This window comes from Indicator indicator, chromosome 4 (assembly GCF_027791375.1).
Source record: "Indicator indicator isolate 239-I01 chromosome 4, UM_Iind_1.1, whole genome shotgun sequence".
Classification (NCBI taxonomy): Eukaryota; Metazoa; Chordata; class Aves; order Piciformes; family Indicatoridae; genus Indicator; species Indicator indicator.
In genome coordinates, this window is record NC_072013.1 from 26,785,036 (window position 1) to 26,801,410 (window position 16,375).

The following is a 16,375-nucleotide window of genomic DNA, read 5'->3' on the forward strand; positions in this document are numbered from 1 at the left end:
TACCATTTTAGATGGAGGGTCACAAGATATCTGAGAGGTGGGTGTCAAGTGGAGGGGGCCAGGCTCTTTTCAGTGATTCACAGTGATAAGACGAGGAACAACAGGTTTAAATTTGAACATGGAAGATTTCACCTCAACATGAGGAGAAACTTCTTTACAGTGAGGGTGATGGATCACTGGAACAGGCTCCCCAGGCGGGTTGTGGAATCTCCTTCTCTGGAGACTTTCAAAACCCATCTGGACGCACTCCTGTGCAGACTACCCTAAGTGATCCTGCTTTGGCAGGGGGGGTTGGGACCTGATAATCTCTTGAGGTCCCTTCCATCCTCTGATACACTGTGATACTGTGAAGATTAAGTTTCAATAGACATTTTGTCTGATCATTACACAAAAGTTAAAAAACAAGCTATTTACATATTAAGACACTTTCATGACTTCACAACTATTTAAGATACAGTTCTCTCCACCACAGCTAGAGCTAGAACTAGTGGTTTCCAGAAATCCACTGAGTTAACGAAATAGCAAAGAACAGAAGAAGGTATTGATGAAATTAGAGAACAGAGAAAAAAGCCTTTTCAAAGGAGACATGTACAAGTTGGGTACTGCCACATAGACAGTTGGGTCCTGTCTTAACATTATTTTATTAGATTTTAACAGAAGCTTTCAGCCTTGCTACCATCTTTGAACCACTTCAGACAAACTTGATATTAACCAAGTATCTAAGTCCTACTCTTTTCCTGAAGTTTTGGAAGAAGTCCACGATAAATTAAGTCCATTATACATACACTTTCTTGTTGCATTAATGAAAGTGTAGCTAGATTTTCTCTTTTGAAGTGTATGTAACAATGAAGACCCATTAATAGTCAGTGCAAGACTTGTTTTATGCTAATATTTAGAATTCAAAGATTACGTTGTAATTAATACTGCACTTCCCTCTGTGCTCCATGTGGCATGGATATTAGTGTCCTCTGGGCACCTCAAACCATGCATCATTATAATTTCAACTTGAAGTCAAGAGGGAGTTAAACAAACTATGTAATAACATACTTTAATTATTGTTCTAAACACAGAACACCTGCATGCACTCTCCTTTGTATTGGAAATATGCTTACTAAGAAGGCAGGCAAACAGAAAAAAAATAGATATACCCCTCAGTTCTATGTATGCAAAGTTCCCAGAAACAGAGAGCAGTGTTTTAATTTTAACCCTTTTAAATGTTAGCTGTTGATAGCACTGCAGTCATTCCCTTTGTTTTTAAATAAGCAAATGCCCACAAAACCAATTCAAGCTAATGAGCCTAGATTTCTTGCCCTAGGAAGACAAGAGGCCCATACTCAACCTCTGTATCCTAAGGGAGCACATTAGCGTGCTGTTTTTCTAAGTCTTCCAACTTTCTCATCAGTCCTACTTAACCACATCAACTCTAGAGCTAGCTGGATAGCATCAGACACATTTGAAGGAGAACACAGAAGTCAAAGGCTTTGCTGGTCCACAATGATGGCAACAGCTGTCTGAGCAATCATTTGTATAGCTCCAAACAAGATGGTGGTGTTGGCTCCAACCACGGGTATCACAGTATATCAGAGGTTGGAAGGGACCTCAAAAGATCGGGCCTAACCCCCCTGCCAAAGCAGGATCACTTAGGGTAGTCCACACAGGAATGCATCCAGATGGGTTTTGAAAATCTCCAGAGAAGGAGACTCCACAACCCCCCTGGGCAGCCTGTTCCAGTGATCCGTCACCTTCACTGTAAAGAAATTTCTCCTCATGTTGAGGTGAAATCTTCTATGTTCAAGTTTGAACCCATTGTTCCTTGTCTTATCCCTATGAATCACTGAAAAGAGCCTGGCCCTTTCCACTTGACACTCACCCCTCAGATATTTATACACATTGATGAGATCCCCTCTCAGTCTTCTCAAGACTAAATAGACTTGGATCTCAGTCTACCTTCATAGGGGAGATGCTCAAGTTCCCTAATCATCGTCATGGCTCTCCATTGGATTCTCTCCAGCAGGTCTCTGTCTTTCTTGAACTGGGGAGCCCAAAACTGGACACAGTATTCCAGGTGTGGTCTCACCAGGGCAGAGTAGACAGGCAGAAGAACTTTCCTAGACCTGCTGGACACACCTTTCCACACACATCCCAGGATCCCATTGGTTCTCTTGGCCACAAGGGCACATTGTTGTTCCATGGAGAACTTGCTGTCCACCAGCACTCCAAGGTCTCTCTGTGGGGCTGCTTTCCAGCAGGGCAGCCCCTAACCTGTACTGGTGCCTGTTGTTATTCCTCCCTAGATGTAGGACCCTGCACTTGTCCTTATTAAACTTCATGAGGTTTGCCTGCACCCAGCTCTCCAGCCTGTCCAGGTCACGTTGGATGGCTGCACAGCCTGACAGGTGTCAGCCAACCCCCCCAGTTTTGTATCATCAGCAAACTTGCTGAGGGTACTCTCAATCCCCTCATCCAGGCCATTGATAAGATATTGAACAAAACTGGACCCAGTACTGATCCCTGGGGAACACTACTTGCCACAGGCCTCCAGGCTGACTCTGTGCCACTGATGACGACCCTCTGAACTCTCTTGTCGAGCCAGTTTGCAATCCACCTCACTGACCAGCCATCTACGCCACACCTCCTGAGCTTTTCTATAAGGATGTTATGGGAGACAGTATCAAAAGCTTTACTGAAGTCAAGATATATGACATCCACTGCTCTTCCCTATCATCATAGAGCTTTTCACGATAAAGAACATGTCTAGGTTCTATTCCTACCCAAGTTTTTTATGATAGTTTTGGTCGATTTGAACTTCACATTGGCACAAGATTGTTATGTAGACTACAGGTTTCCTCACAGTATCAGAAACTTCATCAATCCAGAAAAAGTGCATAACACATTTAAGCTGTCCTTTATTTCAGCCCCAAACTTAACACCAGCTCAGTTTTGAATTTCTGCATGTAGAGTCCAGCAGAGAATCAGAAAGAAAACACCACAGTTCAGCCTTGAGAGTTGCTCATCTTCACTTACAACCTCCTCAGCTGTCTGTATCAGGACACTGCAGACAACCAAAGCTGTATCTGTATCTTGCTGTTCTCCATAAATTTATGGAAATAAATTGAACAGACAAGTAAGAGTCACCACTGTAAGATACGGTACAAGTCCTTCCATATAGATCAACACATGCAAGAAACTTGAATAAAAGGATCAAACAGGAATTCTGCACACAGACATGTACACTCAGTTAAATATACATGGGAGCACCAGAGTTTAGTTTTGAAAAAAACAGTTTGTAAACACGTATTGTTGTAACAAATGCTTGTCCCATATTCCAGCAGCAGGATTGAATATTCTGATCAGCACTTTGTGGCTACAGTAAGAGTCAACCTTTGCAGTATCAACCATTATGCTGTATTCAATTGCTATTAAAAATGAACTGCTTACAGGTGCAAGTAAACAGCATACAACAGTGTATGCAGCCTACAATTCCAAGCTATCTGAATATATGGCAACCAGGATTTGATCAGCTTCACCATAATAAAGCAGCACCAGAACTTTAATAGCAAATATTTTTCAGATTACTGTGAACTGGAGGGGATCTATCTCTGTATTAGCACAAATTAAATAAAACCCACTATTTGCAACACTTTTGGAAGAAAAGCTTTGCAACAAGTGTCACAAAGCACATGGAACCACCTTTGAAAGCAGGCACTTGCCCTGTAAACTTGCTCTAAGTAAGTGAATTCAGAGTGCTTGTCTAATTTTTTCCCCTTCTCCCACCAACATGGATCTTGGAAATTAAAGGGAGATTAATTATCACAGCAAGTCTTCAACTTCATTCCATTGTTGACCCCCGTTATTTCTTTGGTGTGTACCAATGTCTCCTCATGAGTATCAACAGATAACAGAATGAAGCTACCTAAAGCAAGCCAATGTTAAAAAAACTCAGTGAACAATTTTTCTAACCCAAAGCTTGACTCATAACTTGCTAATGTGTACTACTGAATACTTTTCCAGCTTCTGTAGTACTTCACTTGCCACTGGATGTTCTGTCTTCTCCAAAGTCTTTGGCAAGTCTAAGTTTCACAGAACACCAACTCTCACAAATGCATCCTAAGGGCTTAGGGACAAACAAATTATCATTGATAGCAAGATGCCACAAGTCAAGACTATCTTTTCCTTGCCAGCGAAAGCTTATTTTATTTACCTTACATTTGCCATGATCTGGGAGTAAATATGAACAGCTTTAGAAGATCTGTTGATGGGAAACAGTTTGTTCTTCTAAGCCCTACTACAATTACATTCTGATAGTCCACAGGTTAAGTCCAGGACATGCAGTGTTAGGAATAGGGATATGAATTTTAGAAATTAACCTCTGAAGAACTGCCACCAGAAGTAGTGAAGCTATAAACCATACAGCCCTTAAATTACCACAGCTTAACAGCAAATGTCAGAAGGCACTGTGGCAGTACTAAGTATTTGATAACCAGCATCTTAAGAATGCAGTCTAAACATTTCAGTTTCTCTACTTCCTTCTCTTCCTCCCTTTCTGATAGGAGAAAACACTTGTGTGGACAAATCATGGAAACAATACTGTCTTACAAACTTCTCCAACAGACAACACTACATCTTGAGCCTAAACATAAACATATGGTTTAAAGTACAGTTTATGACCAACACAGGAGGTGCTACTAGCTTACTGATGTGTACAAAAAAACAGTCATTATCAAGGGGAAGCATGGTTTATACTTAATAGTCCACTTTTAGACTTTGTTCACTTTATGTGGACAGTTACAGTAAAAATTCCATTTTGGGATATAAGGAAAATCATATTATTGTAACACAAAAAATGATTAGAACTATCAGAAGCACCCCAAAAAATGTTTTACGTGGTGTGTAAGAAAGGAACTGTCTTCGAAATCTGTTAAGCAGCAGCACAGATTACCTGATGAGCGCTAATAAAATTGTTTTCCATTAATGGGGAGAACAGTAAATGGAACCAAAAATTGCACACCCTAAAAGTCTTGCATTTCCATCTTGCTTGAAGCAGATCAATAATTAAGGTATTTACATGTTTCTCAATTTACTGCTTAAAAGTACAAGCCAGTCAAGCCTTCTAAGTATGAACAAGCTCCCTAATTAGAACTTAAGCTCTCTTTCACATCAGAAGCACTGACTGTTTTAAGGTAGACATTAAAACTTTTACAAACTATAAACAGAACTATATATATTTGAGGGGAAAAAAAAAAAAGACTGAAAGAATCCTATTTGATGGTATAGGTTAATTGCAAGCTCATACAGTATCTCACTCCAATTTGTACATACAGAACTGCTTCAGAAGGGGTAAGGAAAGATAGCTCTGCCTAAAAGGAGCATTCATATCCAACCGCAGGATCCTGCACCAACATTAATATTGCCTACTTGCTGGAAGTCCAGAAATGTAAAGTTTATTATTCAAATGTTAAGACACTTAAAATTACTTAAGCTGGTATGTTCAGAGCACTAGAAAGCATAGGAGAGACTAGAGGCCTAATAGACTATCTGGAAATAGAAGAGGCATTGCAAGAACAATAAGTGTAATACATAGTAATGTACTGAACAAAACCCACCAAAATACATCCTGCTAGAAACAAGACAGATATATATAGTCAAGCTTTTCAAGCCCAAAGCAAGATGCAAACAGATTGCAGTTCACATACTAATACTCCAGTCTTATCTCAGACTTAAAAAAAAACAACTTCAGAGAATGAGCACCTGTGCATCTGTCCAAGAGACACATAATTGGTTACTCAAGGACTATTAGGCTGTTTCTTAGCAACCTCTGCAAGCTTTAATCAAGTAAGACTAGGATTGTCATTTAGCCTCGAAATGCCTTGCCCCTTCCACCTAATACAGCATTCTAACTGCTATTAAGGAACAAACAGTCGTTTCAAAGTCAGTTAAAAATCCTGTGCTTACTATGTATTTCAGCTGAGAGTTCCTCTTAGCACTCGCTGTCAGAAGATCATGTCAAATATGCTTTTCACAATTTATTTAGTGTCTGAAACAGCAATTAATAAAAGATTTTTAAATGTCCTCCTTTTTAAACAAAATAAAAGTTAACTACAACTCTTTGAATGTAGGAATAAAGTTTAAAGTTCAATGAGCATAAGCCTATAGCCCAACTCTTAATAGTATTTTATAGGACTAAAACATTCTCCAAATGTAATTGCAAGAAAAATAATATCAAAACCAGCATCAGACATTTCAGGACAGCATTTATCTGCAAGCTGGGTAGTATTTAACTCTTTAGTGATTCTGAAATGTAGCTACTATGTTGCACACACTGGATTTCTAAAATCGAGTATTTTTCAGCAAAACTCTAGCCATCAGATCAGGAAAAAAAGCCAAAGGAATCTGAGCAATTGAAAACTAAAGTATAAACTCTTCAGTCCCGGTTCAGCTTCATTGCTCAAATATGTTATCAATGGATACATGATAGTCTTCACTTAATCTTTAAGACTGATTTCTTACAGTATTTTCCCTTATGCAGAAAGAAAAAGCACCAAAAGTCTATGGTTAAATCAGAGATGGGCATTCTTTGCCCACTCAAGATGACCTACACAAGAGCTATCACACAGCTTCATTCAGCTCTCTCCCAACAGATCTCCTTAGGTGCACAGCAATGGAAGGCAGGAGCTCTAAGGGTCCTAGAAAAGCAACATGACCTAGCCAAGATGGCCTGAGCCATCCAAACTGGTTCATTCCCCGATTGCCCAGTGGCAAGGGGAAGGGAAAGCGCTCAAGCTAAATGTGTGCATCCTGGCTCACATGATAGCTGAACATGCATCTCAAAAGCCACAAAGTGGACATAGCAGACTACTGGCACTGATCAACTCTAGCCAAAGGCAAATCAATTTTTGACAGCCACTAACCAGAATTCAGAGTGTTTTTTTCAGCAAGATGCCCATCCAAGGCCTATCAGTGATGACAAAAACGGAACACTAGCTGCTATCCTTTGGGTAAGCATCTGGCTAAGCATAGAAGAGCCAGAAGCAGTACCAGTATACTCTTATTCCTTATCCCTTGAGGTAGCCTCCCTCCTTCCATCCAAATTGCTGCTCCCAAGCTTTTTCCAGATCAGAAGACTACTAGCGGCTAGAACTGGGGAGTACCAGGGGAAAGTAAATTGATGTGCTATCAGGAAAATAACCCTCCCTTTTTAGTCTCTCCAGGAGGCTGAGCAGCCCTGAACTAGAACAAGCAATGCAAAGAGGACCCACAGAGTTGAAAAAAACAAAGAGAAAGGAGGGAAACTTTTAGGCACACAGTAATTTAAAGCTTCTGCAGATAACTAAGTATATGATGCGATCACAGCTGCTTTATGAACTTTCATTATTTCTAACGTATGTTCATATCATGTATTTCAGAGCCAACACTCAGCAAAAGCAACATATACAGGGAAAAAAAAAATGAAGGAGTCAGAATACACAGAAAGGATTAATTCTACTCATCTCACCTACACATAATGACCGGATCGTGTTTTCAAAGAGGGGCCTCACAGCCACCAGTCCACAGGGACAGCACAAATGAAAGCAGTAAGTCAAAAGCAATCATCATTATTTACCTCACACATCTGTCTCAGCTACAATTCTTCTCATGCAAGAAAAACTTTGTGGAAACCAATTAATGACAAACCAATTATAAATGCACTAAAACATTTTTGACATCCAGAAAATGTAATTGGTTTGCATTTACTGACAGATTTTTTTTTGCAGCTTTTGTGCTGACAAACTATGAACTCTAATAGTAACTCAAAGCAAACTGAACTTGCACAAGCAAGTTACAAGCAGTAGCATCAAACACAGAAGGCAGCATCTACAACACAAAGCTTCTCAACATCCACACCAGCAGATTTCCTTGAACTTCACACGATTGCTGCAAGTCTGCAACACAGTGGGAATACAACCCAATCAGGCCAAACGTAAGTTTGATACAAACAACCAACTACAGTTTTACCCCAACCACCTATGTTAAAGATCAAGATTAAAGCTAGAATTAGTCACATTTTTAGCAGATCTTTCATATGCAGATTTTTTCTTTTTTTTAGAGAAAACAGTGTTTAAAGTGTCTTCAAAGAGCCCAAAGACAGTGCCATGAGGCCTTCATCACACTGTGGTGTATTGAACATGCTTTGTTTCTACCTTGCCCTCTTCTTCAGCTCACATCCTATTGTGTAAGAGTAATCCTGACTACTTCAATATCTACTCCATTTTCAGTCAAAAATTTAATGCCCACACCAGCTGCCTGGCTCAGAGTATAACATTTCACGAATAGGCTGGCTGGAGCACCTGATGGAATAAAGATTAGAAAGTTGACAAGAGGTGTCTAAGCACACCACTGTCTGGGAAGTAAGGTCATTTGCAAGTTTTGAGTTCAGTCTCAGTGTTTCTAATAAATAAGCAGGTGTTTATTTAAGGAAGCTTTCAAGGAGTATAAATAGAAGTGTTCTTTACTATCTGAACATCTGACGTTCAAAAACCCCCCAGAACTTTAAGGTCTAAGAGCTTAAATAGTTAGCAGTATATTGTTCTCTGAGGCATAGTTATTTCAAAGAAAGTAAATTCTACATTTAGTGACATGAATGTATGAGAGATTAAGAGTGCAAAGAACATTTCTGCTTAAAATTAGAAGACAGATTTTTCTATAGTTACATGAAACTTAAGTCTTTAGGCTTTCTATTCTGGGCAAGCTGCAAATAGTTGCTGGCACACACAGCATACCAATAACAAATCCCTTTTTCAAACAGTGGTTCTGAAGTGCTCACCATTAAGGCTTTGGTTTTTTTAGAGGTGACACCTGCAGCTGCTATTGAAATCAACTGGAGTTGTCACTACCCAGTCTCTAAAACATCACCTTCTTTTAGAAAAGAGTGTAACAAAACCTGCAAGCTACTTTTGCATTTGTGTAACTAAAGGGGTATCATTTATATAACACAACATTCCCTCAACCTTTCATATCAAAAAAAGTTTGAAGGCAAACACAGTACTGATCAGGCGAAAGCATGTAATTTCCTAATCTACTTCACCAAGAATGTGTTCTGATCCACAATACATCTGTCCGTGAATTGCAACAGGCAGGGGAAGGCTTTATAAGCACAAGGACCACAGGCATATTTTCAAACTAAAATGCAGTTTTCTATGCCAGTTTCCACATCAGTCCTAGAGTTTGGCATGCCAATTGGGCAGAGTCATCAAGCAAGCAGCAAACTGGGGATAAAGGGAGGAAAAGTGGGCAAGTATTAAAAGAAGGTTCTGCTGATAGCACAAAACTTTCCACCTGGGCAAAAAGAGGCTGCTGGGAAATGAGATGTTAAACATTTATGTAGTTAATGTATGGCTATCAACCACATGATTTTTTTAACGCTGACTTCCTCTGATAAGGATGTATGACAGATGTGCATTATAAGCCATCACTATACCAGGTGAGTTTTACATTTTGGCATAAGATCTTGCTCTCGCTTCTTATTACCTGCCCTCAGGTCTTGCAGATACTTTTTTTTTTTAAAGGAAACTCAAAGCAAAGAACAACCACTTAGAGATAAAAGGTTGCTGTGTATCACTTGATGATGGTCCATATGTGAAATTCTGATCTTTTTCATGAAAAAAATGTACATACTGTTCCTCAAGTATGGCTGTGAGCAAGCACTTTTCCCAGTGCTGAATGGCCTAACTTTAACCTTCTTACTTTAAGCATATCCATCATGATGGTCTGTCATTCAAGCTGACAGGCTGTACTCCATCAGAGAGTACATCATAATGTTACCCAAGTTGTTTTCATTACAAAGCCTCAAGATCCTGATCTCAGAGTAGGGATGGCTGTGTTAAGACAGAAGGTAGACTAACTGCAGACTACTGGCCAAACAAAAATAGGTGAGAACATTTCCTACAGTGAAGCTATCCAGTTCCCTGTGGGTACTAAGGATCCCAGATAACACACTCCAAGGCTAGATGCCTTCTATGGCCTAACCACCTTCGTTTTTTCAAATTAGAAGGATTGAAAAAGCTTGACGTAGAATTCTATACTGAAGAAGACAGTGCCAAAACACTGCACCCATTAAGTTACAAAAGCTGTAAGGTTGAGTATTCCTACTCAGGTTTTTGGAGGGAAGGGGTTGCTTTCCAAGAAATTTGACATGTACTGCCACAGCCAAGTTACACTCTCAAGAGCTTTCTGTATTTGATGGTTCATGCTCCTGTATATATTTTAGATCAAGACTGAATCCTTACAGGTATTTGGACAAGACTCACATGTGAACTGTGTATGGATGAAAACTCACACAGAGCCTGGATATTAAATTGATATACTCTTTTTTTATCTACCTCCAATACCCCTTATTCAAAGAGGTACACGGAGTCTACCTAAGCACCAAGGAAAAAGAGCAGTGAAATTGCTTGTTGCTGATACTTATAGCCAAGGCTCTGAACAATGTGAAGTTCAGCTGTAGAGCTCACAGTATAGTGTATTTATGCATACACTGCACTGCCAGTCACACTGCAGTCTCAAAAACAGAGGGGAAGCAAACAATGCATCCTGTAGTACATTATTTCAACATTCACAACTAGTCAGAACAATTCCTCTGTATGACTAATCAAACTGAAGTAATATCAATCATGGCAGGAAAAGCTGTGAATTCCCTCAGGGAAGGAACAGGGTGTAGGGAAAAAACATACATGCACAACTCCATTTCATGCCACCTTGCAAAGAAGTATGAAAAACAGTTCCATCTAACCCATCCAGAAGAACGCTTGTAGCTTTCAAACATCACCTGCAGACGTAGCCTTCAGTTATGCCTGGATCTAAAATTCTGCCAATAAATTAACTGTTATTGATATATATTGCTCTGCAAGATAGTTCTGTAACTTCACTATCTGAACAGACAGCTTTATGCTAGGAAAACAACACTCAAGACTAATGAACCAAAATTGTGTAAGTGATCGGAATGAATTCTTCAAAGCTACTTTAATACTTTCATCTTCTTTGCAATTTTAATTATATCAGTTGTTTGTTAACAATCTCAAATGAGTATTAAATTTCAAATTTTATAGCAGGAGGCAAAGAAAAAAAAAAAGTAAGGTAGGTGGGTGAAGAAGACAGCTGTATTGTTCTAGCTGTTCCTCAGCCTCTCCCACTGCCAAATTTCTGTGGATGATGTATCCCAAGGTAGCAATTTTAAGAACTTTTTGGCACTATACCAAACTCCTCTTGCAAATCAGAGATCAGACTAATTATATTTTAAAAGGCAAAAAATAAGAATAAACTGGATAACTGATACTACACCAAACAGTGGAAGCCACTGAACTCCAGTACTGCAGCTTCACAGCAAAACCACTTGTCCAAATTTTAGAATAAAGTTTTACCATGTAAAATAAAACAGTAAATCAGTACAATAAAACCAAGGCAGAAAAAACAAACAAACAAAAAAAAAAAAAACCAAACAAACAATCTGCTTTTCAAGATACTATTTACCTTACAGCTACTGCTAGCTCTGGACACTGCAATATCAGACATCAAAAAAAACTCCCTCAAGCAATTTATGCAGTAAATTAGACTCATTAAGTGAAGAGTTGTCATTCAGACAAGGTTCAATAAGAAGTCCACATATAGCAATGCTGGCTTTCACTAGGGTTGGATTTCTGTTTTAATCTAGAACTACTGAAATAAACCAAAGCTTTATTCCCTGCCAGCACCAAGGCAAACTTATTTCTTAAGCAAGGACAAAATTCCTGCTTCTCTTTAGTCATTCCTTCACTGTCTATTCAGTAAAGGAACACTAATTTCATGTCTTGCACTGTGGGGGGAGGGGGGAAATTCACATGAAAAGACTATCCCCCGTATTGTTGGCTCCTGTTCACAAACTTGAGTATAGAGGGAGTATTATTCAACAATAACTTTGGAATTATCCCAGGGGATTGAAACCTAACCCAGGGACTCCATCCACTTCAAAAAAACCCTCACATTAAACATTAAATTAAGTCTCCTCCTTGCAGAGTCCACACAGCTTATGTACAGTTGTGACAAAGATGCTACATGTCCATTTTGAACTGGTCATTCAGAGCTCAAGATGCAGCTACAGGATACAGTAGGGACAGATACAGAAGGGACTTCTTTCCATAAGTGCATCACAGACTGCAATTCAGGGACTGTTTTTAAAATCACAGCTACTCTACAGCTTATTTTTAGAATTGAGAGTGGGCAGGAAGAGCATTCAGTAAACCTTTCAAAAATCAGCCAGCCAGCCACTGAACTGCAGTGACACTGTTTAAATAAATTACAGGGTGCTTTGCAACAGCTGCAAAAAAAGCAATGAAAAGACAAACCAAAGACTTTTGAGTCCTTTAAAACGCCAGAGGCGATGAACAAGAAATAGCAGCAGACACTGTGAAACATTGCAGTAATTTACCTGCAAGAGGTAGGTCAAACAGGCCTTTCTTAAGACTTGATGAGCATAGAACAATATCCGGCAGCTGCAAGGTAGGAATGTGTTTATTCCAACAGAGAAAAAGCAAAGAAGGCCAGTCTTAGAGACTTGCACTGCAAGGATTATCAAACTTTCTTCTCATTTCAAGTAGCAATACTGGAAGCTGGCAAAATAAAAAGTGCAAGTTAAGCTTCCTTTACTTCCTCATGCAGATAAAGTTTGAGATGCTAATATTACCAAAACATCCCACTGAGGAGTTTACAATTTCATCAAGCCTGCATTAAATGGTAAATAAAGAGAAATAAGTTGTAAGATCAAAGGGGACATTTAACATTAAGAGCAGATTTCCAAATACCCTCATTTAATGACAATGGCTATTAACAGGAACCTTTCTACATTCAACAGACCACAGGACTAATAACAAGCAAAGCATCACAACTTGGAAACCAGAATGTAAATGCCTCCCTGCAAAGAAATTTATTTTTTGTACCATTTCTTTAACCACCTAACACCAGTAAAACTCCTACCTTCAAATAGAAGCCAGTTCTTAACTTGAGGTATACAAGCTTCAGTTTGGAAAAGCCCTGACACCACAAAAAGTTAAGAGATCATAGAATTGTTAGGGTTGGAAGGGACCTCAAGGATCATCCATAGTTCCAACCCCCCCGCCATGGACAGGGACACCTCACACTACATCAGGTTGCTCAGAGCTACATCCAGTCTGGCCAAAACCTCCAGGAATGGGGGGCTTCTACCACCTCCCTAGGTAACCTGTTCCATTCAAATGGATTGATTTCCTTAGCATGAAAAAAAGCTAGCCGTTTTGTCCCTGCTCATTCCTAGTAGAATTTTCCCGGGTAACAAAGATCCTGCGAGCTACCTATCTTGAGAGGTCGGCAAGTGCCATTTCAGCTGTTAGTCACCAGGTGCGGGGGCAATCCAAAGGTACTGGGGCTTCCGATACACATCTTCCCTCCTGAGCTAGAGCATTGCACCATCCCCATTCCTCAGCGCCTCTCAACTTGCCAGATCCCACCCCGTGGCCCACTTGGAAGGGCCGAGAGCAACAGCTGTGAAACTCCCTGCACGATCCTACCTGCCCGCAGCCGGGCAGGAAGCCCGTCCTGTCCTCTGCCCGCACGCCACTCCCCAGTCCGCCCCAACACGGGCCCCGCTCCGCACCCAGCACACTGTAAAAGCAGAAGCCTGTATCCCCATCCGCCAAGGACGTGGATGGCCACTGGCCTTCAGCCTCTGCTGGTGCACCCCTTCAGCCAGGCGGCGCGTGGGAAGGTGTGGTAACGGACTAGAAGGACAGAGTCACGGAAACCCCCAAGATCCTAAAGGAAGGGCAGAGCAGGACGGGGACAGTGCCAGGGTCTCGCACACACATGCCCACAGCTCCCGCCGCCCCACAGGAACATGGATCAGGTTCCTGACAGTATCAGCGCATGGCTGCACTTCGGGAGCTCCCTATCGATTCGTGCGCCTGAATGAAAGCTGATCGAGCCCCCCCTGCGCTCAGTCCTGTGCAGGTACGGGGGCTGGCTGCGCTCGGGACGCGGACGGCCCCGGCCCCCACGCCTGCTTGCGGCGCCGGCAGCTCCCGCCCCTCGCGGCCCCCGCACCAACGGCCGCCGCGCGCGCCGCCGCCGAGCGGCCCCGCCCGCGCCCCAGGAGAGGCAGCAGCTCGCGCCCTTCGCGAACCGCGGCACGCGCCCCGCGCCGCGCCCCCACCTGCGCCGCGCGCACCGCCCAGCAGCGCCCCCAGCTGGGAACAAGTCCCCCTTGCGCGGGGAAGCCGGGGCTTGGCGGCTCGGGGTGCGCTGTTGCCGTCGGGCTTTGCCTTTCGGGTACGCTTTGTCCGTTATTACTTTCATTATTTTAATTTTCTTCGCCCACAAGCCGCACCTACAACTGGGGCGGGAACCCATCACGCCGTCAGCCCGCAGTCAGACACCATTCCGCAGTCGATCCCCGGCGCCGGCACTCCCGGACCGACCCCCGCCAGCACGCCCCAGTCGCCGGTAGCCCTTTACAAGATTGTCGCCGTTCCTGCGGACCGCCGCGGAGCGAGAGCTGCGTACACCCTCCCCACACCTTTCTCCGCCGGCCGCATCCCGCAGCCTCGGGAAGCGGCTGCCCCACCCGGTCAGCGCACGGGCAGTTCGCCCAGCTTTCTAACGGGGGAGCGGGCAGCCGCTGCAGAACTGGCACGGGGTCAGGGGTGGGAGGGTGAATACAAAAAGGACGATAACGACAACGCGATCATCAACCTACCGGCCACGCAAACTGAAAGGGAATAACAATCCTGCCCGTCTCGGGGGTTCTGCCTTGATGGGAGTATTTGTTGCTGTTCAAATAGAAAATATTTCCACCGAGAACGGGGGTAGATCCGAATCCGTAGTTGCAGGGTCCGACCGGAGTGATCTTGGCCTGATATTCCTTGAGGCAGACTTTCACGTAAGTGTCGCACTCGTCCCGGGTACAGTCCAGGTTCTGGGGGCTTTTCATGCCATCGCAGCATTCCCCATTGAACAACTCGCCGTTTACATTCCGCACCGAGTTAAGCTGCAGCTCGAAATAGCCCGTGGACCGGGACACCTAAAAATAAAAATCAAAGGGGAGACAGCTTCGTTACTACCGCGGGCGGTGGCAGCGCGGGGAGTGCAGGGCTGCGGCCAGGCGCTCGCCGCCTCCAACTTTCACCGGCTGAAGGTTTAAACCCCGCCACAACAGCACACGCACACATATAAATATATATACATGTATATAAAATAACGCGCATAGCGAGACCGGAGCGGGGAGGAGGAAGGGAGACGCGTAGCCCGCGGCCGGGAGCCGAGTCCCCCGCGCTCCCCTACCTGCACGCAGGAGGCGAGGAGCAGCGCCAGGCCGAGCGCGGCGGCGCGGGGGACCCGGCTCCGCCGCCCGGCGCCCCGCATGCCTGCTGCTGCTCCGCGCGGCCGCCTCAGAGGAGCCCGCCGAGCCCACCAGCCACGGACCAGCGTCCGCTCGCGGCATGGGCGGCGGGGGAGCCGCCCGCAGCGCGCCGGGGGGCGCAAGGCATGGGCTGCCGGCGGGGCCGCCCAGAGCGCTCCGCCGCTCCCCTCCCGCGGGCTCTCCTCGCCCTCTGTGCGCTTCGGCTCCGCGGACACCCAACAAGTAGGTGCCGGAGTGACAGCTTCATTACCCATTCACCGCTGCTGCCGCTGCCTTCATATTAATGAGGGGGACGGCCCGGCCCCGCGGCCGGCGGGTGGGGCCAGTGCCGCTCCCGCCGCGGCTCTTAAAGGGCGGCAGGCAGCAGTAATAGCCCCAACCCGGTCTTGCCTTGCTGTGCTCTGCCTTGCCCCTCTGGTAGCAGGGGGGTCCGCCAGCCACAGGACGTGGGGGAGCACCAGTGGGGTATCTGCGCTCCCCACAGCTACAGAGAGGTATTCGACATGTGTACACCCACCCTTTGTGTGCAAGTGGATGGGGTCCATATACCGGCAGCGTTCGAGGAGTGACCGTGTGCACCCAGGGCTGTGGAGAAGTGCGTGGGGTGGGTGCAGTCCTGGCCATGGAGGGGCACATGGGGTACACTCACACAAGGCTGCACAAGGTGTATACACCTACAGGCAAAGAAAAGCAGATATGGTGCAAGCACATGCAGGCAAGAAGTGATGCTGTGGGGGAACACTCCAGCAATGGAGGAACATGCATACATCATACACTTACAGCTGTGGAGTAGTGCACAAGGTAGGATCACCTACAGATGTGGAATAGTGCACAAGGTAGGATTGCCTACATCACAGCTGTGGAGTAGGATGCATTTACAGTCATGGAGGACTGTACTGGTTGAGAGCGTCCACTGCCATGGAGGAGCATGGTGTGTGCAAGTGTAGCTGTGGAAAAAAAACAGTGTTGGGTCATCTG

General features: G+C 43.9%; 1 protein-coding gene across 1 annotated transcript in view; it reads right to left on the reverse strand.

Moving 5' to 3' along the window:
- Nucleotides 1–15,651, reverse strand: part of JAG2 (jagged canonical Notch ligand 2) — a 69,325-nt gene extending 53,674 nt beyond the window's left edge. Inside the window, exons 1-2 of the mRNA XM_054400257.1 lie at nucleotides 15,319–15,651; nucleotides 14,735–15,058 (exon numbers count right to left, since the gene is read on the reverse strand). Coding sequence (XP_054256232.1) covers nucleotides 14,735–15,058; nucleotides 15,319–15,651 — 657 coding nt within the window. The remainder of the gene's footprint in view (nucleotides 1–14,734; nucleotides 15,059–15,318) is intronic.
- Between the last annotated feature and the right edge of the window lie 724 nt (nucleotides 15,652–16,375).